Below are 23724 nucleotides of genomic sequence, written 5' to 3'. Positions count from 1 at the left end.
TGTGTTCAGACAATTTGAGGTTAAAATTACAGAACACTGTAAAGCATAATCATCGCTTGACTGGTAACGAGGAATACATCACACTGGAGTAGTGTTTTGATTTGGGCTTACTTAGTGAATATTGTCACAACTGACTGTATCAACCTCGGGCAATTCACCCGTGGTTTAAGTATAAATAATTAAATAATCCTCATTTACAAACAACCAATTGAGGCTATTTTATCATCAATGCAAAATATCAAGCTAAATCGAAATTATTCCATCATAGAATGGTATGGATTGATAGAGACTTCCAAAGACCACCAAGCCCAACCCCACTGCCAAAGCAGGATTACCTAGGGCAAGTCACAGGAATGCATCCAGGAAGGTTTTTGAAAGTCTCCAGAGAAGGGGACTCCACAACTTCTCAGGACAACCTGCTCCAGTGCTGTCACCCTCACAGTAAGGAAGTTTCTCCTCATGTTGAGGTGGAATATGTACCCATTTCCCCTTGTCCAACACAAGACACCATTGAAAAGAGACTAGTACCTTCCTCTTTACATCCACTCTTCAGGTATTTATAAATGTTAGTAAAATCTTCTCTCAGTCTTCTTTTCAAGACTAAACTGCCTCAGGTCTCTAAGACTTGCCTCATCAGACAGTTGTTCCACTCCCTTAACTATCCTCATAGTCTCTGCTTCTCCAGATGTGGTCTCACCAGGGCAGAGTAGAAGGAGAACCTCCCTTGACCTGCTGGTCACCTTCTTAATGTACTCCAGGAGACCATTGGCCTTTCTTGGCCACAAGGGCACATTGCAGTCCCATGGAGAACTCAAACTATGTAACTCAAGATTTAACCCTTCAAAATCCAAAGTACTACTTCTGAATAGAACAACTGTGATGGCAAGGAAGTGGATGAACAGTTTTTAACCTTTTTTTTTTAGTATCAGAAGCACTTTGAGGTGCAGATTATAGGAAAACGTGTTTTAGAGAATCTATTGAGTAAAACATTTGAGCAGTTAACCTCCCAAGAGACTGTATGATTATGCAGTATCACACTTCATTAAGCAGCACACACTTCACACACATTGCTTCATTTCATCCATATGCAGAGGTAAGTCGTATACACACAATCATGGAGCCTAAGCATTGCATCTCATGTCTCTAAGTCCACTGTAATCAACTTAAGCTTCCCTCACACTTCACAGAACAAACAGACTTATCTAAAGGAAGGCTTAAACCATTCTATAATGGGTCATATAAACTGTGTTCTGGAAAGCTCTGTGTCTCTAACAACACGTTCTTAAGCCAAGTGTCTCCTTACAGGTAGGGACTCAATCACAATTTGAACACATTAATTTCAAATCTTGAAGCCATGCAAAGGTCATCATAGTAGTTTGTGACCAATAGCCCTAAAGTATAAACAGACTTATAACCACCCAGACACCTCATGTTTTCAACTATGGATTATGCCTAAACAATGTGGAAAATGCAACTGGGAAAAAGAAAGTATACCGACAGTAAATTCCAATTATAGTATAAATTCAGAACCCAACAAAGAAACTAATGATTATGCAAACTATACGTGACCGGCACCCTCTGTTAGCTGAACAATCACCACTGACACCTATTTTAGGGATGGAGAAAATAAAAGCATTATAGGTCACTTCATCACTTCCTTTCACTGCTTGACCTACTGAAGAAACAATTCTAGAGTACACAGTGCTAAGTTAATAGATTCCCCACTCTACCACTTTACCTTTTATTACTTTTCTTTCACCTCACAAAAAGGTGGTCTGACTGCAGAATTTATGGTATACACTTTTACAGAAGCAATTTTATCTTTTACACTGCTGCAATCATGAAATTTTTGAGTTACATTGGCATTTATGCACACGATAGGAAAGGATTCATATTCTGTTTCTATGAAAATACACAAAATTTTTAGATTCACAATTGAAAACCAAGTAAACTCCTCTATACTATTTCCAGTTGCACGTATGTAGAAAAAATTCGTTTATGGCTTAGAGTTTAAGGTTTTCCATGACTGACTTTGCTTAGATTAACCTCCAGTCAAGAGGTTCCTCTCACTTCCTTTGCTATGCCATCAATGTTTTCCAAAAGTAGTTAGTGAAACATACTAAAATACCAATGAAACCAAGTTACTTACATCTTGTCAGGTAAAAGACAACCTCCCAGCTGAAAATAGCTTGCCTGGGGGGTTAGAACTAGATGACCTTTAACGTCCCTTCCAAACCAAACCATTCTATGAATACTAGTTCTGACCACTTGTTTCCTTTGTATAATTAATAAATGGCTGTTCAGCTACCTAGTAGTGCAAAAGCAGTTGTACAAGCTTACACTTATACATGGGTTTCTTATTTCCTATAATATATTGATTTCTGAAGGCTTGGTCCTATAGCTCAGGCCACTCTTCACAAGGCTTTCCCAAATTTGTGTATGTTTTCAGGTGTGCCACGTGAATTGTAAACTTTAACTTCTCTAACCCCAGCAAACTGAAAGAAGTCACTAAGATTTTTCTCTCCAAAACCTCAAAACAATATTGGTCCCTTAGACAATAAATGGCTAGGTACAGAAATGCTAAATCATGCAATTAACTGTTCAGAGCCTCTTAAATAAAATCTAGCTTCCAGCACATAATATTCGGCTTTTAATACTATTCTATCCAATCTTATATCCCTTTAAGTCACGTAGGAAAGGAATGAGAAAAAGTAGCTAGTAAGTTTCTAAGATGCAGGGAATATTGTATTTGTTTTAATCTCCTCAAGGTCCACCTATGCAAGTAGATCTCCAATGCTTCAGACAGATTAGGATAAAACTGGAAATGATGGTTTACGTTCAAATAAAAGTGGCAGGTGAGAAAGAACAATCAAAGAAAGACCCTAATAGCTACTTTCATGTTCACACTACTGAGATGGAAAGTCTGCACTGCCAGACAACTTAATCTTTAATTTCTGCATTTGGGTTTGCCCTGAATTGGTGACCAAATAGGCCTGTAAACAAACACCACTGCAAGAATTATTGCAGTGGATTTTCTTACAACATGTAATTCACAATTCTGTTTCACTTAAAGCAGCAATCATTGAAGTTGGCTACACCTGAGATTTGAAAGATGAAGCAAATGGGGCATTACTACCACTAAGTTTAAGAGTGCATTGTGGCTTCAATATTTGAAACTTGTTTTTCCATTAGCTCTGTTAGCCTTCCCCTCATCCTCAAAATGGGAGCCAAAGGTGTTTGCTTTCACTTCTAATTTCTCAAGCAGTAGCTGCTTCTCTCTCCTTCCCTCTGCCAAAGTTAAACTACAATTCCTGACTCCTTCCAAACCAACCAGCCAAAGGCTGTGCAATAACAGCTATATACTAGCTATAACGTAGCTATAATATCATTCTAAGGTGCACAAGTGCCAGACACTGACTTTCCTAGAAAAAACACCTTTTAGAATGTGGATCTGTCCATTGACAAGTCAAGAAACACCTGGTGTGGAAATAAGCTACTGGCACTCTTTTTTCATAATTTGAGCTGACTCCCTCTTCCAGCAAGTTCTTACTTATTACAGGGGAAATTCTGGATACTATTTATATTTTAGGTTACTTGGAAAAATAATTTCTGTCCTTATCATAAAGGCAGCACAAATTGTAATAATCATTAAGTACAGACAGGCTTTAAACATAAACGGAACTGTTAGCCAAATATGACCAAACCAAAATTACAGTTCAAGGGTTTTATGTAATGCCACTGGCTATTGCCAGCACACACACACAAAAAAAAAAAGGAAAGGAAAAAGACCTCCACAAAACAGTAAGAATCTCTATTTAAAAAAGGGCATTTATGCAGAGGAATCAAGTTTGCATATTCAGGTGATATCAACCCTAACATAGCACTTTATCTGGTTGTCAGCTGTTGAGAGAGCAGAGGAGCTGTGGAAATACCTTTTCTAACTCACCTTTCCATAACCTGCACTCCTGCAGGTCCTCATTCAAGTCTACTGCTTTATTACTTATCACATCTGTCAAAGGCACTTTCCTCCCTTAAGTGTATGTCTGGATGGGTATGGGGAAAGCAGTTAATTACTGTGCAGGAATCCATGCCTGATACTGCGTTCTCCAGCAAAAAAAAAAAAAAAAAAATCACAGAATCATAGAATTGTTTGGGTTGAAAAGAAGTCTAGAAGTCATCTAGCCCAGCCCCCCTTCAGCAAGCAGGGAACTGCCCAATTAGATCAGGCTGCTCAGAGCCCCATCAAACCTGACCTTGAACAACTTCAGGGATGGGGCCTCCACCACCTCCCTGGGCAAACCTGTTCCAGTGTTCCATCACCCTCACAGTAAAGACCTTCCTCCTAATTTCCAATCTAAATCTACCCTGCTCTAGTTTACAACCATTTGCATTCATCCTGTGACTATAAGCCTTTGTAAACAGTCCCTTCCCCACTTTCTTCTAGGCCTCCTTCAGGTTCCAGAAGGGTGCTATAAGGTCTCCCTGAAGCATTCTCTTCTCCTGGCTGAACAGTCCCAATATCCCAGCCTGTCTTCATAGGAGAGGTTCTCCAGCCCTCTGATCACCTTTGTGGCCTCCTCTGGACCCACTCCAGCAGGTCCATGCCCTTCTTGTGGTGGGGTCACCGGAACTGGACACAGTACTCCAGGTGAGGTCTCACCAGAGTAAAGTGGCTGAATCACCTTTCTCGACCTGCTGTCCACACTGCTTTTGATGCAGCCCAGGATGTCACTGGCCTTCTGGGCTGCAAGCACACACTGTTGGCTCATGTCCAGCTTCTCATCCACCAATATCCCCAAGCCCTTTTCTGCAGGGCTTCTCTCTATCACATCATTCCCCAGCCTGTAGTGATAACAAAACAAACATTACAGTTGATTCTTTCTGTAGTTTGATATTACATGTTTCCTAAACATTCTGCTTTTGCCTCCCTGTGGCAGTTCAGGCTGGGTGCCTCCTGTCACTGCCACATAAGCTACACCTCTGGTGTCCTGAGTGTCCAACCCAATCAGGTGGACACAGGGAACGGCGTATTTCTACCCATAAATCCTGCACCCTATCAATCCATCTGCAAAGTCATTCTCTTCCTCTTTCTTCCCTCTCTGCTCCCGTGGGAGATGCTCTCTCTTATTGGGTAATGGTGGGGGAGTATCCCAAGGCCTCTTGGGCCTGTCTAGGCCTAATGCCAGGAGGAGAAAGGACAGGGGGGCAGTCTCACACCTGGCCAGCCTGAGACTTGCCTAGCAGTGGGGGGGAAGAAAGAGCCCTGGGGGTTTGGGTATACCCTCAAATGGGGAGAAGGGAAGAGTTGGGAGGCCTTTTGGTGTTGTGTAAGGGACTCTGTACGCTTTGGGATGTTCTTGTCACTATACTTGTAGTTTTTTGTATTTTCACCAATCACTTTTCCATTTAAACTTTCCATCACTCTCCAAACCGTTTGCGTGAGTCTCATTCTTTTGTCCCTCTCGGGGCAAGAGAGGATCTGTCTGGCCTCAAACCAGCACACTCCCTCAGCCTCAGAGGAGAGATTCAGCCTTTCAAAGCTTCCAAAATGTACCATCTCACTTCCTACAACTGTTTTCTGTCAAATTGGTAAAAGTACCTTGAATGCACTCAAAAACTATGAATTCAGGCCTGCATCTTTGCAACAAATTAGTACATACATCTGTGGCAGTTTAGGCTGGGTGCCCCCTGCCACTGCTGCATGAGGTGCACCTCTGGTGTCCTGGGTGCCCACCCATAGGGGTGGACACAGGAAACGACGTATTTCTACCCATAAATCCTGCACCCTATAAGGCCATCTGCAAAGTCTTTCTTCCCTCTCTGCTCCCATGGGAGATGTCCTCTCTTATCGGGTAATGCCGGGGGAGTATCCTCAAGGCCTCTTAGGCCTGTCTAGGCCTAATGCCAGGAGGAGAATGGAGGGGGGGCAGTCTCAGACCTGGCCAGCCTGAGACTTGCCTAGCAGCGGGAGAGGGAAGAAAGAGCCCTGGGGGGTTTGGGTTTACCCTCAGGTGGGAAGAAGGGAAGGATTGGGAAGCTTTGGGAATTCTGTGAGGGGTTCTGTACGCTTTGGGATACTCTGTCACTATGCTTTGTAGCTTGTAGTTCTCTGTAGCTTCACCAATTGCTTTTCCATTTAAACTTTCCATCACTCTCCAATCCGTTTGTGTGAGTCTCATTCTTTTGTCCCTTTCGGGGCAAGAGACGATCTGTCTGGCCCCAAACCAGCACAACATCACTATGCTATTTTGTGTTGGAGGTATTGGATTAAACACACTGCAAACAAAAAAGCGTGCAGTAAATTGCACACTTCTCCAAAAGCTGTAAATATTTCTGGACAAAAATTATTTCTAATTGTTCAAAACCACTGCACACTACAGATGAGCATTAACTGCATGCTCATGTACATCTGTGTTTTCTATAAAAGGCTTGGTATTAATGTTAACATGCTACTGGTGTCAGCCCATACAGTATATGCGTTACCCAACAATGTCACTAGCTTACACCATTCTTTTTCAAAGTGCTAAATATTTGTGTATCCTAGAATCACAAAATGCTTTCAGCTGAAAAGGACTTTAAAGACCATTTAGCTCCACCCCCCTCACAGGCAGGGACACTTCCTACTAGATGAGTTTGCTCAAGCCCCACCTATCCTGGCTTTGAACACTTCCAGATTTGAGTGTCCACATTTCTGGGCAATCTGTTCCAGTGCCTCACCACCCTCATGAAGAATTTCTTCCTAATGTCTAATCTAAATCAAGCTTCTTCCAGTTTGAAGCCATTTCTCCTCATCCTGTCACTACAAGCCTTTGTAAAAAGTCTCTCTCCAGCTGTCCTGTAGACCCCCTTCAGGTACTGGAAGGCTGCTATAAGGTCTACCTGGAACCTTCTCTTCTCCAGGATGAACAACCCCAACTCTCTCAAGCCTGTCTTCACAGGAAAAGTGCTCCAACCTTCTGATCACTTTTGTGGCCCCCTCTGGACCCACTCTAACATTTCCATGCCCTTCTTGTTTTGGGGGATCCAGAGCTGGACACAGTATTCCAGGGAGGGCCTCATGAGAGCAAAGGATCAGGTGATCCTTGGCCTGATAGCCATGCTTCCCTTGATGCAGCCCAGGTTTCTGTTGGCTTTCTGAGCTACAATGCTTGTTGCTGACTTATGATGAGCTTCTCATCTACCACAACCTTTAAATTCTTCCCCTCAGGACTGCCCTCTATTCATTCTCCACCAAGCCTGTATTTGTGCGTGGGATAGCCCTGACCCAGGTGCACAACTGTGAATTTCACTGTTTAACTTCATTAGGTTGGCATTGGCCCACCTCTCCAGCTTGTCCAGGCCCCTCTGGACGACATCCCTTCCCTCCAGCAGGTTGACCACACCATACAGAGTGGTGTCATCAGCAAACTTGCTGAGGGTGGCTCAATCCCACTGCCCATGTTGCCAACAAAGATGTTAAACAGCAATCCTCCAGTCAACAGTGCAGACTGATGTAAACTATTTGCAACAGATAGAGCGATTTATGAAAAGGATACACTGCAAAAGCCAAGACAAGGAGGCACCACACCACACTGATGTTCATTTCTTGTGAGGGCTTCACAATACTGTAGTACGCTTCTGTCACCACATACACAACTGTAGCTGCAACAGTGAAATCCACCAGCCACTGATATTCTGGAAAATAATGCAATGCTGAAAAACACAAATTTAAAAATGTTAAACTACTATTTTGAGGCAGTTACTGACATATATAGAACGGAGTAACAACTTTAAAATGTTTCAAATTAACCGAGGCCTAGGTAGACGTAGATCATTCAAGTAAAGAGCAGCAACCACAAAAACGTCACATTTTTTCCACTCAACATCCTTAACTTCACTCTTCACTTCTGTTCATTCAATACTCAAATTCACAATGCTACAGGATGTACTCTTTTATCGTCTCAACTTTTACACATTAACATCCTAAATTCAAAAAGCATGTTCAGTTGACATCTCCACATCACAACACAAAATGGTTCTCCAATGGAGTTTAACTGTAACTCCAGGTAAGAGTTTTTTGACTGTCTTAAAGATGAAAAGCTCATTGGCAAGCATTTAAAATACTATATATTATCATTTGTTCTACGATACTGATGGTTTGTTCTGTCATATTTTGTTAGTATGTCCTGTGGAGCAATAAATCATTGCATAAAATCCATCATAAAAAGTCTGGAGATCATACTGTGTTCAATGAAGGCTGAGTGACATACAAAGGGAGAGCTCCACAGGGGCTGGGAACTGCAAAGAACAATCTGTGACAATGCAGCCTGTCCCTCCAAAACACCTTCGCTACATCTACAGGGTTAAAAAGTCACAAAACATCACTGACTACAAGCTACTTGATGTCAAACATGAAATTGGCCAGACTCAGCTATTTCCAAATCCTATACTTATTTTGAAATACTAACCTGGTTGGATTCAACAGAAGTTTGCATACATAAATTTTAAAGGCAATTAAACCTTACACTGTAATCTATAAATACTCAGGGAGACAGTTAAATTTCAAGTGAAAAAACACTAATTGAACCTTTTGAATGCTTCAATTATTTATGCACTGGCCTGAAATAAAAACCACCTCTGAGTTTGTTAAAATTGTTTTCAACACTGTGTCTGGAAATTCAGCTGAGGAATCGCCTACATAGAATGACAATTCCTTTCTTCCTCTATTTATGCATACAACACATGTATATAAAAAGGTAGATAGGAAGAAAATATCACACACAGATACATATCCATGTAATAGATTTCTGTAACAAAATGACTAGTTAAAACTAAGGAAATAAAAAATTACTATTTAAAAGAAAATAGCAATTGCAAAACACAATGCTCTTTATTTCAGTACTGTCACTTTTGGTTTCTAAGCATTTTACCTCAGCGTTTCAGACGTGTGGTTGAAAGGTGCAGTGCTACAGCACACTTCCTATTTCATATGAGCAGCAAAATGTATGTTTCGACATCTGCCAATTGTTGCTTTCTTGTAAGAAGCTACTAATTCTATCTCAAATAGACAGTGATGTGATTCCTTTGGTGTGGTCTCACACCAATATGGATGTTTTGTACAACAATAGATGTGCTTTATGCTGGATTTCACCTACTCATCCTTTTCCACAGCACTGCTATTAAGATGTCAACCAGGGAACAACAAAGGAGAGTTAGTTGCTTATGTAGCATTATTATCACTTGTACTTAACATTCATTCTTTGTCTATTAAAAAATACATATAAATAATGTTGCAGCATTCACCGTGAATAAACACTTTGGAGAAAGAATTATTCTTACCAATAGTGTCCCTTTCAGTCACAGATTTTGTTTCCAGATGGAGATCGATGTCTTTTGGAATGGTTAAGGGTTTGTTTTCAATATGACCATTATATTTTCTGTAAAAAGAAATAAATAAGCAGATAATACACACATGGATAGGACAAAACAAGCTTTTTCAATAAATAATGGCATTTCAAATGTAGTATTTTTGCCAAATACAAACATTTATACCTAGATAGCTAAAAGCCTTCGGTCAAGGTCAAACCTTGAGAAACAACCAGGCATGCCAATGATTCCTAGCTTCCTTTTGCAAGGCTCTAACATACTACTATGCCATGGGTCTAAACAGCTTCTATAGGCTGCATACTGAGCATGCATTAGAGGAAGATGTGGTGGACATTATCTATTTCATCCCACTGATTTTCTCTGTTCAGGAAGCTACACGGTGTTCTACTAAGTGCCCACAGTCTCAAAAGCTTTGTGATACAAACACAGATACAAAGCAGAATACATCCATCCTGCCATTGAGATACCCTGAAGAAAATCAAAGCTAAACTGAGACTTTACAATCAGAGTCTGGAAAAGGATGCTGAAAGACAGGAGTGTTACAGTCTTTAGATAGAAAGTAAGTAAAACTGACACGCTTGGCAGTGTTATTGAACATTCACTGGAATCTATCTTGGAAGCAGTGGGTAAGAAAAGAATAAAAAACAAATGTTGGCGGGGGAGAAAGGCATTAGGCCTTTTTGTCACAATCGGGTGCTTAGAAAGTTTTGTCACGCAAACTGGACTAACCTAGATCCTTGAAAGGTCCATTCTACTAGCCATCAAGCAAAGACAATTTTAAGAAGATTTTCTAATCTAAAAGGGTGTATGTGTACAAATAGTGCAGACTTATTTCAGTTCATACCCTGCCTATGAGAACAAGGAAAAAAAAAAATCACCTCAAACGTTTTTATTGCAGTGGTACTAGCAATCCTAGAGGTCCAATACATCTTGAAAAGAAGTGATTTTTGCTTTTTGGGAAGGCAGACAAGACATCATGATACAGCACCAGGACTCGAAGCTGTGTTCCAGGTTTTAGGCATTGCTGCAGAGCATGACATATATGTATATATACACATATATAGATATATATATATACACACATACACAACACACACACACATACATATATATACACACAAAGTAACATACAGGCATACAGGGGCTCCATAAAGAGTAACAGATTAATTTACTCCTTTCATACAAGTGGTTGGCCATTTTGGCTGGTGAGCTGATTGGGATCGACACCGGGTCCGCTGTGCCTGCTTTGGGTTCTCCCTCTTTTCGTTTCTTTTCGGGGTTTGAGGGGCGGAAGTACCCTGGCAGAGAGCGACAACCAGCGGTCGTCCTCTCACGTGCCTGCTCGGGATTGTGACGTCAGCCGCGGGAATGTTTAAAACCCGGCGGGGCTGAGCGCACGACGCCATTTTGGCTGGTGAGCTATAGGCTTCTTGCCTGCTTGCATGTGCCAGGTCAGCTGACAGGGTACAGGGGAAAACAAAAAAAAAACCTCTCAATAAAATCTCCGATCTCAAGATCTCTTGCCAGCAGGTACCTACCATGGTAACAACTCGGACAAAGGGTGTTAAACACGCAGTAGGTTCCCAGACTGAGTCTCTCTGCAAGCATGCTGGTGTTCAGGCTTCTAGCTGCAGTGAGTGTTCAAGCCTGGCACTTGGTGTGGAGGGTGAAGGAGACACCTGTGTCAGGTGTGACCAGGTGAATTGTCTCTTAAATTTGGTAGCTGAGCTGAAGGATGAAGTGGCTGAGCTGAAAGTGGAGGTAGCAAGGCTCAGGACCATACGAGAATGTGAAAGGGAGTTGGATATGTGGGAACAGGCTTTGAAACCCCCTCCAGGGAGCAGTGGAGGATGGATACAGGTCCCTGTCAGGGGAAGCAAAGGGAATGCACCCCGACCCTCCTCCCCTTGCCCGCTGCCCTTGAGCAATAACTATGAGACTCTGCAGGCTGAGGGCAATGTGGATGAGAGTATTGTAGAGGAACCGATCAAGGAGATGCCAAAGACGAAGCAGCCCCCCCAAACCTTAAGGATCAGTGCTACAAAGAAAAAGAGAAAGGCTATAGTTATTGGAGACTCTCTCTTGAGGGGAACAGAGGGACCCATATGTCGTCCCAACCCATCCCATAGGGAGGTGTGCTGCCTACCTGGGGCCTGGGTGAAGGACATCACCCAAAGGTTACCTAAACTAATCCAGCCCTCTGACTATTACCCATTGCTGGTAATCCAGGCTGGAAGTGAAGAAATTGAAAAGAGCAGCACCAGGAAGATTAAAAAGGAATTTAAGGCCCTTGGGAAATCGATTGACAGGGCAGGAGCTCAAGTGGTGTTCTGCTCAGCTCCCTCAGCAGCAGTGGTGTACACTGAGAGGAACAGGAAAACCCACACCATCAACAGTTGGCTTAGGAGATGGTGCCAGCAGCGGAATTTTGGCTTCTTTGATCATGGGGCAACTCTTATTGAACCTGACCTGCTGGACCAAGATGGGTTGAATTTATCTAGAAAGGGTGAGAGGGTGCTGGCACTGGGGTTGGCAGGACTCATTGGGAGGGCTTTAAACTAGGTCTGAAGGGGGTGGGTGTGGAAACCAGTCTCCCTGGAGAGGAGGGAGGACCACACAAACTGGTGAAATCAGCAGCTCAGCTGAAGTGCATGTACACCAATGCACGCAGTATGGGCAACAAACAAGATGAACTGGAACTCTTGGTTCACCAGGAGAACTATGATGTAGTTGCCATCACAGAAACATGGTGAGACGATTCTCACAATTGGAGTACTGCACTGGGGGGTTATAAGCTCTTTAGGAGAGACAGGCAAGGGAGAAGAGGAGGAGGGGTGGCCCTGTATATTAGGGAATCCTTTGATGCCTCAGAACTTGAGGTTGCAGAAGAAAGGGTTGAATGCTTGTGGGTTAAAATCAGAGGGAGGCCGCACAAAACTGACATCCTGGTTGGAGTCTGTTATAGACCACCCAACCAGGACGAGGAGGCTGATGAGATATTCTATAAGCAGCTGGAAACTGTCTCAAGATCATCAGACCTTGTCCTTATGGGAAACTTTAACCTACCAGACATCTGCTGGGAAGTTAATTCAGCAGAGAGGAGACAGTCCAGAAGGTTCCTAGAGTGCATGGATGACAACTTCCTGATGCAGCTCTTAGGTGAACCTACCAGGGGTAAGGCTCTGCTTGATTTGCTGTTCTCAAACAGAGAAGGGCTGGTGGGAGATGTGATGGTTGGAGGCTGTCTAGGGTGCAGCGACCATGAGATAGTGGAGTTTTCAATATGCAGGGAAATAGGGAGGAGCAGTAACAGAACCCTCACTTTGGACTTTCGGAGAGCAAACTTCAGGTTGTTCAGGCAACTTATTCGGAAAGTTCCCTGGGTAAAATCCCTTAAGAAGAAAGGGGTCCAGGATGGTTGGACCTACTTCAAACAGGAGCTCCTAAAGGCACAGGAACTGGCAGTTCCCACATGCCGTAAGACGAGCCGGCGGGGAAGACGACCGGCCTGGATGAGCAAGCAGCTCCTGAAGGATTTAAGGGGAAAAAAGAGGGTTTATCACCTTTGGAAAGGGGGGGAGGCAACTAGTGATATGTTTAAGGATGTTGCTAGATCATGTAGAAGAAAAATTAGAGAGGCAAAAGCACAGTTAGAAATTAAACTGGCCGCTTCCGTGAAGGACAACAAAAAGCATTTTTATAAATATATTAATGCTAAAAAGAGGGGCAAGAGGAACCTCCACTCTTTATTGGACGTGGAGGGTAACATTGTAACTAAGGATGAGGAGAAGGCTGAGATTCTAAATACCTTCTTTGCTTCCATTTTCAACAAGCAGGAGGACTTCAGGATAACTGGCCTCCTGAACTGGTTGATGGGGTCAAGGAGCAGTGTTGTACTCCTGAAATCCATCTGGAATGAGTTCGAGACTTGTTGAGTCACTTGGATATTCACAAGTCCATGGGACCTGATGGGATTCATGCTAGGGTGCTGAAAGAGCTGGCAGATGAGCTGGCCAAGCCTCTCTCCATCATTTTCCACCAGTCCTGGCTCACTGGAGAGGTCCCACAAGACTGGAAACTGGCCAATGTGACACCCATCCACAAGAAGGGACGGACAGAAGAACCTGGGAACTACAGGCCTCTCAGCCTGACCTCAGTGCCAGGGAAAATCATGGAGCAGATTATCTTGGGGGCAATCACTGTGCACCTGAAGGATAGCCAAGGAATCAGGCCCAGCCAACATGGATTTAGGAAGGGCAGGTCCTGCCTCACCAACCTGATCTCCTTCTATGATCAGGTGACCAGCCTGGTGGATGTGTGGCAGGCTGTGGATGTAGTCTACCTGGACTTCAGCAAGGCCTTTGACACTGTCCCCCACAGCAAACTCCTGGCCAAGCTGTCAGCTCATGGCTTGGACAGCAGCACTCTGCGCTGGGTTAGGAACTGGCTGGAGGGCCGAGCCCAGAGAGTGGTGGTGAATGGTGCCACATCCAGCTGGCAGCCTGTCACTAGTGGTGTCCCCCAGGGATCAGTGCTGGGCCCCATCCTGTTCAATATCTTTATTGATGATCTGGATGAGGGGATTGAGTCCATCATCAGTAAGTTTGCAGACGACACCAAGCTGGGAGCAGATATTGATCTGTTAGAAGGTAGAAGGGCCCTGCAGAGGGACCTTGACAAGCTGGACAGATGGGCAGAGTCCAACAGGATGGCATTCAACAAATTCAAGTGCCAGGTGCTCCACTTTGGCCACAACAACCCCATGCAGAGCTACAGGCTGGGGTCAGAGTGGCTGGAGAGCAGCCAAGCAGAAAGGGACCTGGGGGTACTGGTTGACAGCAGCTGAACATGAGCCAGCAGTGTGCCCAGGTGGCCAAGAGAGCCAATGGCATCCTGGCCTGCATCAGGCATAGTTTGGCCAGCAGGAGTGGGGAGGTCATTGTACCCCTGTACACAGCACTGGTTAGGCCACACCTTGAGTACTGTGTCCAGTTCTGGGCCCCTCAGTTTAGGAAAGATGTTGAATTGCTGGAGCATGTCCAGAGAAGGGCAATGAGGCTGGGGAGAGGCCTTGAGCACAAGCCCTATGAGGAGAGGCTGAGGGAGCTGGGACTGTTTAGCCTGGAGAAGAGAAGGCTCAGGGGAGACCTCATTGCTGTCTACAACTACCTGAAGGGAGGTTGTAGCCAGGAGGGGATTGGTCTCTTCTCCCAGGCAGCCAGCACCAGAACAACAGGACACAGTCTCAAGCTGCACCAGGGGAGGTTTAGGCTGGAGGTGAGGAGAAAGTTCTTCACAGAGAGAGTGGTTGGCCATTGGAATGGGCTGCCCAGGGAGGTGGTGGAGTCACCATCCCTGGAGGTGTTCAAGAGGGGATTGGACGTGGCACTTGGTGCCATGGTTTAGATAGTCATGAGGTTTAGGGTGACAGGTTGGACTCGATCTTCGAGGTCTCTTCCAGCCTTCTTGATTCTATTTAGACAAGGCAACCAAAGGTTGAGCCTCATGCTGCTAAGCCCTTCCTAGTTTCCAGCATGGAACAACTGGGGTTATCTGGATAATCTGAGGATAATCTGAGACAGGAACTCCATCTTCTGAAACAATCAGTTTTCAAAATTTACCTGAATTTGTCTAATCCCTTTCTGAATGAGTATGAAATTTGTTGAGCTCCATAGTGTCTTGTAGCATCAAGTTTTACAACATGTGTCCCTCATTAAGAAGCCCTTAAATCGACTCTACTACGGTCATTTGGTGCTTCTTTGTACAACACACTATTAAATTTATTACTACCCCTGCTCTGTGCACACTGGATATGCACTTGTTGCAACACTCTCCTTCAGTCAGTTCCCAGACTAACAAACCCCTGCTTTTGTGGAAGCCTTTCTTCCAGCTCCCCTTCTCCAGTTCTACTGCATCATGTTTGAAACAATCTGTAATGAAAATTATGTTTTATATAATCTAACTTCATATTATATATGTTTCCCAAACTATTAGTTAGGACTAACACATCTTTAAGCAATCATTTTTCACAGAAACCACAAAAGATGGTATATATAAAGCAAATAGATTTGAAACTATATCAACATCATGATCTTCACTTTCCTGAGATTAAGTCAAACTACTAGACTTCAAATTGAACAATGTTCTTAAAAGAACTTGGATGATGTTAAATTACAAGAAATTGGGCTGACAGACCATGACTACTAATGTAAAATTTACCTCATCTTCATTAAAAAAATTAAGTAATCAAAAAATGTTAATTAAAATAAATAAACTCCAAAACTGCCAGAAGAAAACTATCTCTGCCAGATTTTAGACTACCACCTTTAAAAAGAAGAGGTGGACTTTCAACAGAAAGACAAGTTATTGGGACAAAAAGCATTAAAAAGAAATTAAATTCCAATCAATCGATCAATCTTGAACTTTATTTTTTAGGCATCATGCCCTCTAAGATAATGCATGAGATGAGAATACAAGAAGAAAGAACTAGTAATGTTTCTTTTCCTGGCTAGATTAACTCTTAGTACCATCTGAAGCAGAAGATTTTTAATGGATAAACTGAAAACTAAAGATAGTGATCTAAAGCACTATACCAAAAATTTGTGTGTTCAGGTCTAAACAAGAAGTCCCAAACACTGTCCAACCACTAAGTGTCTGCAAGCTTTTTTGTGCTCTCCCTGCCCTCATTTGTACTCTGGTGTTTTCCTACTGTATGCACCCAGGAGTACCATCATCTTGAGTAAAATGAGCATTGTGATAACTGCAGCCATTTCAGCTCAACAAAATTTGCTGTTCCTAAATTTTAATTATCCATGGGGACCCATAAAGCAAGAGACGGTCAGAACACACACAGAATCACTGACAGCTTTAATTCAAAGTGATTCACAGCAGCCATGGACCTTTTGATAACCCTAACAGTTTAATATGATACAAATTATTCTGAGATAGAAAATCTGCCTATTATTTATGTGCTATTATAACCTACAGTATGATATACCGATATGCATTGAATAAAACGGACTACAAGTCCACACTGCAGCTGTTTTTTAAGGCTAATTTTCAAGCAAGCTCCTTAGATCTCCTTTCATCATTTCCCTTTTAATTAGTTCAAATTGGAAAAGTGTTTAAGTAAGGAAAAGATACCACATCTCACAAGATTGTGGGCCTAAAAATGCCAATTATCTTGAAAAGAAAAGGAGAAAAATCAAATACATCCCTATTTCCCCTACACGGTCTGTTTCACATCTCCTTGTCTTGAAGGAGCTCTGTATTCCATTTTATGCAGCTTGAAACACTCCATCCAAACAAACCCTATCAGGACAATTCCTACTTTAAGCAACAGTTGTTCTCCAACAACAGACACTTTAGAGGACACAGGTACATTTATTGACTAAGAAATAAGCATATTATTGACTGTCATTAAAACAGCAGAGAAAGCATTATTTAAGTCTCCAAATTACCACCCCGGCTTCTTCTAAGTTTCATATCCCTCTGTGATTGATATTTACACTAGTGCCAACAACTACCAACAACTATTACAACTGTATTCTCTTAGTTATGTATTAACATAGCTAAGATAACTGTATCAATCTTAGAATAACAAATTCACACCAACAAAATGTGACTGCACGGAGATAATAACATTTGAACATTAAATGTAGAAGTTTAGTAACAAAGCAAGGACTCAGTGCATATAGAGGCAACTTGGGATACAAGTTCCTACTAAATTTCACAGTAAATTTTCCAAATATTATAAAATTAAACTTGTACATAAGTTAATAATAACGTGCCATGATTCCACTCAGCTGAGAGCACATATTTGCTGTAATTTTTGGCAAGGCTGATGAAAGACAGTGAGAACAATGTATAATTGTGACTTGGCAATGTGACTGTGTTTTTCTGTTTATGGCTCCTATGGGTGGACTTAAAAGTTACAGTTACATAATTAAATATTATTGTACACATAAATAAATATCACTGGTTAAATGAACAGCAATAAATTGTAATGCTCTTCACAATTAACAAGCCTCAAGTTGTTACAGGAAACTTAGATAAAACGAATTTCTGAATTTGATAAACTACTGCAACATGTAAAATTGAAATTATTTAATATTAAAGAAATAACTTAATTCTTTACTTCAGAGTGTGTCAAATAAGGTTATTAACCATGTAGCTTAGAATTACAAAACAGGGGGAAGCAAGGAAAAAAAAAACCACAGAAGAGATTGCATTGCAATGAACAGATTATATGTGCAGTCTGTGTATTAACACAAACATTCAGAATTATAAGAGAGTTCATAATAGAACAAAAGCACTAAAGGAAACCTCCTATGTCACCAAAAAGAAAGCCAAAGTGGTTTGTTTTAAAAATAGCTAGTTCAGAAATCTTGTGTTAATTAGCCAGCTCTACCACCTCACGATGTCTTGGTTCTGGCCAGAGCTGTACTCCTGCTGCAGAACTTCATGCCTAAACATCAGAAACCTGTTTCCAGCTTTAGCTGATACACAGCTACCCCAACCCTCTCAGTCATCTTTCTGTTAGGTTAAACAAGCCAGGCTCTTTCAGCCTTCACTTGTAAGACAGACTTTCTGTTTCCTGGATGATCTTAGCAGACCTCTGCTCACCTGCTCACATACAAATTAATTTTCCTTGAACCTAAGGGATCAGAACTGTCCACAGTAATCCAGATAAAGTTCTGTCCCAGTACCTTGTCCAAGAGGATTAACTTTTCCTTATCTCTTCCATTAGGATATCCCACCTAACACATCCCAGGAGCGCATTTGAAAGAATATGGTTCAGTACAGAGCCCTGACAACTAACTCACACAAAGGGAAAAGTTGGCTGGTAAAGTTCTTACGTGAATCACGCTGGGGAAAAACAAAATAGGAAAAAAAATGAGGAAAAATAAAGAAAAGCTTAAAAACGAGTATTTACCTATCTTTTTTGCTCTTCGCCCTTTGTTTCCCTGCAAGAATCCGTAGCTGTTCCTCAGTAGGATGCTGATACCACCGTAAACTGAAGAAAAAGAAAATCTCAAGTAAAACAGTATCAGAATTGGCAATCTGAAGTGTTTGTCTACAAAACCTACATAGCAACACAGAACTGTATGCATATTAAGACACTGGACCTAAGCAAACACTCTTGTGTGCAAGTACCAACCCTGCCTGAGCTGAACGACCACAGCTACACTTCAGTTCTCTTCAGCATTTGAGACTCTTAGTCATAATTAGAAAGCTTTGCCACTTTCTCACTCGAGAGAAAAAGCCCTTCACATCCCAAAACACTAAATTTTCAAGTTATTATCAAACATAGAAAACAAGGTTGTACCAATATTGGAAAAAGCTCCCTAGAATAATTATACCACTATGGTTACACATCAGAAGCATACTGTAAATGATTTTATAATGTATAATTATGCCTCTCAAAACCCCAGTAATTTTCCAGAAACTGGAATATCTATTATCAAATAACCATCATCATTCTTTTTCCTTAGGCAGAGCAGATTGTTACATCAACATCCTTTTCCTAAACACCTCCTCCAAGATACCTTCAACTCCCACTAGAAATGCCTTGTTTAAAAAAAAAAAAAGTAAAAGTCACCAATTTTAACAGATAACAAGTTTTTCCACTTTCAATGAACCATCCATTGCTCATTTATTTAAAAGGCAGCAAACAGTGGCAAGGAAATGCTGAAGAGGAAAACCAGAGATAGGTCTCCAATATGATACATTTGGCCTCAATCTCTAAGAACATCAAGAACCTTAGCAGCTGAAACAAGGCCTTTTCCACAACAATAGGGGAGAGTTGCTGCCCAGATTCAAGAGGATGTCACTCTGATCTCCATTCTGAAATGCTGAGGCAAAGGAGCTTGAGCATTAACCAGAACAGACTTGGGAAATTTATACGGAAGTACTTCTCTGGAGTAGGAGGCCACTAATTGGTGACACAGATTATCACAGGATAATAGAGATAATGGAATCCATAACTATTAGTGTATTTCAGATTAAGAAAACTTCATCCAGTAGGACCATTCAAACCCACAATGGTAAATTAAAGACTATGTTACATCCAATTTGAAAAAAAAAAAAAAAAAGCCAAAGACAAATTTGGAAAATAAATACCAAACCCAAACAATCTTAATAATTGATAGCACAATTCCCAGCTCTGCTCTGAAACGTCCCAAGTGGAAGTCTGGTCCTCACATCTTTATATTTGGAGAATATGGCTTTTCATGTAATTATAAAAAAACCCTGTCATTCTTCATGGGACACTATCCACACAACAAATACTGAGGGAGGATCAATGCTACAAGACTTATGCTAAAAGCAGAAACAGATGTAAGCAACCATGAGCAATATTATGTATCTTCTACCTTCCTAATGATAGTATGGTCACTTCATGTGCTGCAAGAGACACTAGATAGAGACTGCAAGAAAAAAGTTTAGCTGCTGGTAGTTCAATGAAGCATTAAACAGGCAGCATTAAACAGGCAGCTGTGCAGAGCTCATGGACATTATCTTAAAATAACTTACAAACTGGAATAATGGCTAGGTAAGAGTGCAGGCCAGCAATATTGCAAAGAATACATACAATCTCGTTAATAGAGGGTTCCACAAGCCTGTGTCAGTAGGTCCTGCTGGGCTAAAGAATCAGTTGATGCTGCAATTTCCTTAAAAGAAAAGAACTTCAGTACCATCACAGAGATCCAAACCTTCACACACTGCAAACTTCCCCTGAAGGAATTTGCTGCTGGTTCAAAAACTGAAAATGACTACTGCAGACTTTGTACAAACAAGAACTTTTTACAAGGGAGGTCTGAATTTTGTTTGTGGATTTTGAGGCATTAGTAAGAGTAGAAGCTACTAATTTATTTTCATCACTCATGGTCCCAGTTGAAAAATTTGCAGCCTTTGCTGCAAAAGAGACTTTGTTAAGACTGAGAACCACAGCATTTACCTTTTCAGACAAGAAGACACACTACATTGGAGGTACTGACTTCTCCCTATCTTTCACATAGGAAAGCAGAGAAATAGTCCTCTGCTTTGCCATTCACCATCTCCCAGACCTGAACTTGGCATGCTGAGAGTACCACAAGGAGTTCTGTAAATCACCTGTGTTGAAAGCTTATTTTTCACAATCCTTTATGCACAACTAGAGAAACAGTATGTACTACAGCAGGACAATATTCTTGTTCTTCATAACATCCTAAGGCAAATCAAATGCATAAACCACAGTTTGTTCTTCATTAACACTGCAGAATTATGTTGCAAGTGATCCATAAATACAACTAACAGGATACAAGAGTTTGGAGGTGTTTTAGTTAGTAAATCCTACAAATCCAAGAGATCTGAACAAACACCCTCATAGAAGCAGAGATCATAAAAAGTCATTTTAATACACTGTAGCATATATATGTTTAAAACTGAGATCCCACAACTCTGTAGCTTTGACATATCCAAATTAGTCTGAACAGCAACAGCAGCGCAGATATGCTCCAGTTAATCTGAATGAAGATCATTAATGAATGCACCACAGAACATCCATTTTCTCCTGTCTTCCTGTGGCCTGAAAACAGAACGTAGCTGAGCAACTTAAAAGCAACATTTTGGTAAAGAATGTTTTATTAGGTAATAAATGTGAAGGCCTAGCCAGATACTTCGTCTGCCAATTCAGTGCCTTCAATAAATATAAGTATCTAAATTCTTGCCCAGCTCTGAAAATAGCACTGATTGAAAAAAACAACTTGTATTTCTTTACAAATTTCAATAAATAGTTTGTCAACAGTCAGTGATAGCTGTTCATTCTGCAAATGACTAATTATCTTATGTCTATCTATCCTAACAATTCTTTTAAATTTCAAAGTATCAAATATTTCCTTTTCATGGACTTTGAAATCACACAGAGGCATCTTGAAACCAACTGCTCACTTAAGAGTTTCTGGCTTGTTTGGTAACGAGTTTATCTTCCATTTGGCAAGTCCTATCTGTAGACATTTCAGACCATCTTGTTTAGAAAATCCTCCCAATGCTTTGGAAGACACTTTAGCTAAATAATCAGTTTGGGGAAAGAAAGGCTAGTTGAAGTGTACCAACTTAAGGAGAAGGAGCAGGCAGTAACTTTTCCTAAGAAAGCTGAACTGCTTAAGAGTGTGTCTGCCTGTGCAGATACCTTTGAAATTTAGAGATTTTTTTTTTCCTAAGATTTTATACACACTCATGTATAAAATCCTCCTCCAACCCATCCATACCAGTCTGTCAAAGAAAACATTGCTTGCAAAAAGACAACACGAAGGAAAATGGTTTAATATGAAAGATAGTTTGTCAGCTAAGCTAAGAGAATAGCTTTTCCTTTCTGCCATTAAAATTCCGATTCTTCTTGCTGTGAAGCTTCTGGCTTGTTTTTACTTCTGAAATGCAGAATTAGTTCTGATTCTTTACATAATTATTGTATATTCAGAAGGTTATTGACAACGACTGAAATTACAATGCACTAAAATAGTTACCTGATAAACAGAAAAACACTGAAAAACAATGGAGATTTTCAAGGCTACTAAACACGAAAAGCAATAATAAGACTCCCATTAACATCACTAGGAGCAAAATCTACAAGCACAAGCACAGAAATTCTGCTTTATGTGTGTACCAATCTGCAGGTGTGCAAAGATAAAGGGAGAAAAGGATTATGAAAAATATGTGAAGAGCAAACTTCTCCCTATCACTGTCACAAGGAATGGCTTAGAACAAGGATACAGAAAGTGAAAGCTTCACAAGAATGAAGAACATGCACAACATTGAACAAGTCATTAACAAGAGTAATTAAACACACGCATTTTGACATAAAAACTTAAATGCATCTTTTATATAAGACATAAAAGACATAAAATGTCACTTGAATAGCTGTTGACAAAAAACACTGTGGTAGTAATACATCTTAAAAATAAATGACATGGAATTTCATGTTTGTTAATGCAATATTCTTTTAGAGCAACAAAAAGGTGATCTTCCAGACATGGCCAACAACAAAACTCCATAAAACAAGTTAAAAGTATGATTTTTCTCTCAATATTATTGACCTGAAAATTGCTGGTTTCCATTATAGGTAACTGGAGGTACCTAACACACACCTACATCACATGTAGAGGAATTTTTCATTAGCAGCTCTTTCAGTGCCATAATGGGGAAAATTAAAAAGTTGTTAATTCTGACAAGCAGATGAAAAAAGGCAAAGGAAAGTTATATGAGACTGGTTAAGACTCCTATGGAGTACATTAATTTGATGCCAGGGAGCAGAGATTTGTAATTGTTAAAATTTTGAGAATGCCAAGACAGTACAGTATCTTCTCATCAGAAAAAGTGTTTTTCTTCTCAAACAAAAAAACACAGTGTCTATGATTCTTTAAAACACTGATCTACATTCAAAACAGCTGCTAGTTTTCATTGTTATTATGTATACAGCCACACAGGGAATGCTCCCCTTGCAGCTCATTATGTCTGTTTGAAGGAATTAATGTACTGAAATTTATAGTAATCCTGTCCTATGAAATAATAAAAAAAAAATCCAGAATTTTTAATAAACACCTAGGCATTCTTCATATGCAAAGCCAGTCAGCAGGTGGATTGTCAAGAACACTGAAGCAGAGTAAATGAAATCCTTCTATTCTTCAGTGTCTTGTATTCAGTTTTGCTTTTTAATATTAAAATATGCAGCTTGTGCCTTTAATAACATGAGAGCTGGACAACAGCTAACTTTGATGCAATTAATACCAACAAACAAGTCTGTTCTTTAACAGCCACTGTCTTTATACCTTGAGCCTGGAAGTCAGGTGTCACAATGTTATGGTAATTAGTTTAATAACAGGATATTACTTATTTTTCAAGAAAGCAACCAAAATTAGTATGTTTTGCTATTACTACTCTAATGTATAATTGCATTACCTTACTCACACACAGCATAACAACTGTTTCTTATCTTACCTGCCACTACAGAGAAGCCAACGAGCAAGAGAATAGTGAGGTATGATCTTCTGTATGACACTGGCCATTACCATGGTAACCACCAACTGTACACCTATCACACCCTGTAGAGGAATAAGTTAATAACAAGTCAATACGTGTTTTAGATAAATGCTGAAGTTTTTTGTTTTTTTTTTTTAATTCAAGAAATCTGATCAAAGTTGTTTTCGGTGTTCACATACTTCACTGACTGGAAAAGACACTGCCAGGTCACCAGACCACTAATACATGTCACCCTCTTTCACAGACTGCAATGCCACATGTGGACGTGGCATTTCACAAGATGTTGTGCCTTAAAATTACATCACTGATTATAGCCTTGGTTTTTGTGGTCTCTTCATTGCT

General features: G+C 40.9%; 1 protein-coding gene across 2 annotated transcripts in view; it reads right to left on the bottom strand.

The window, feature by feature from the left end:
- Window positions 1-23438, bottom strand: part of TMEM161B (transmembrane protein 161B) — a 34066-nt gene extending 10628 nt beyond the window's left edge. The window contains exons 1-4 of one of the 2 annotated variants that reach the window (XM_054397773.1): window positions 23341-23438; window positions 18302-18382; window positions 9319-9470; window positions 7536-7692 (exon numbers count right to left, since the gene is read on the bottom strand). In XM_054397773.1, the coding sequence (XP_054253748.1) occupies window positions 7536-7692; window positions 9319-9470; window positions 18302-18382; window positions 23341-23414 (464 nt within the window). In that variant the 5' untranslated portion in view covers window positions 23415-23438. The remainder of the gene's footprint in view (window positions 1-7535; window positions 7693-9318; window positions 9471-18301; window positions 18383-23340) is intronic. The other variant, XM_054397774.1, reaches the window with a different exon arrangement.
- Window positions 23439-23724: the final 286 nt, after the last annotated feature.

This window comes from Indicator indicator, chromosome Z (genome assembly GCF_027791375.1).
Source record: "Indicator indicator isolate 239-I01 chromosome Z, UM_Iind_1.1, whole genome shotgun sequence".
NCBI classification, from domain to species: Eukaryota; Metazoa; Chordata; class Aves; order Piciformes; family Indicatoridae; genus Indicator; species Indicator indicator.
Note: the sequence above shows the minus strand (reverse complement) of the source record. Positions and strands in the feature narration are given on the sequence as shown.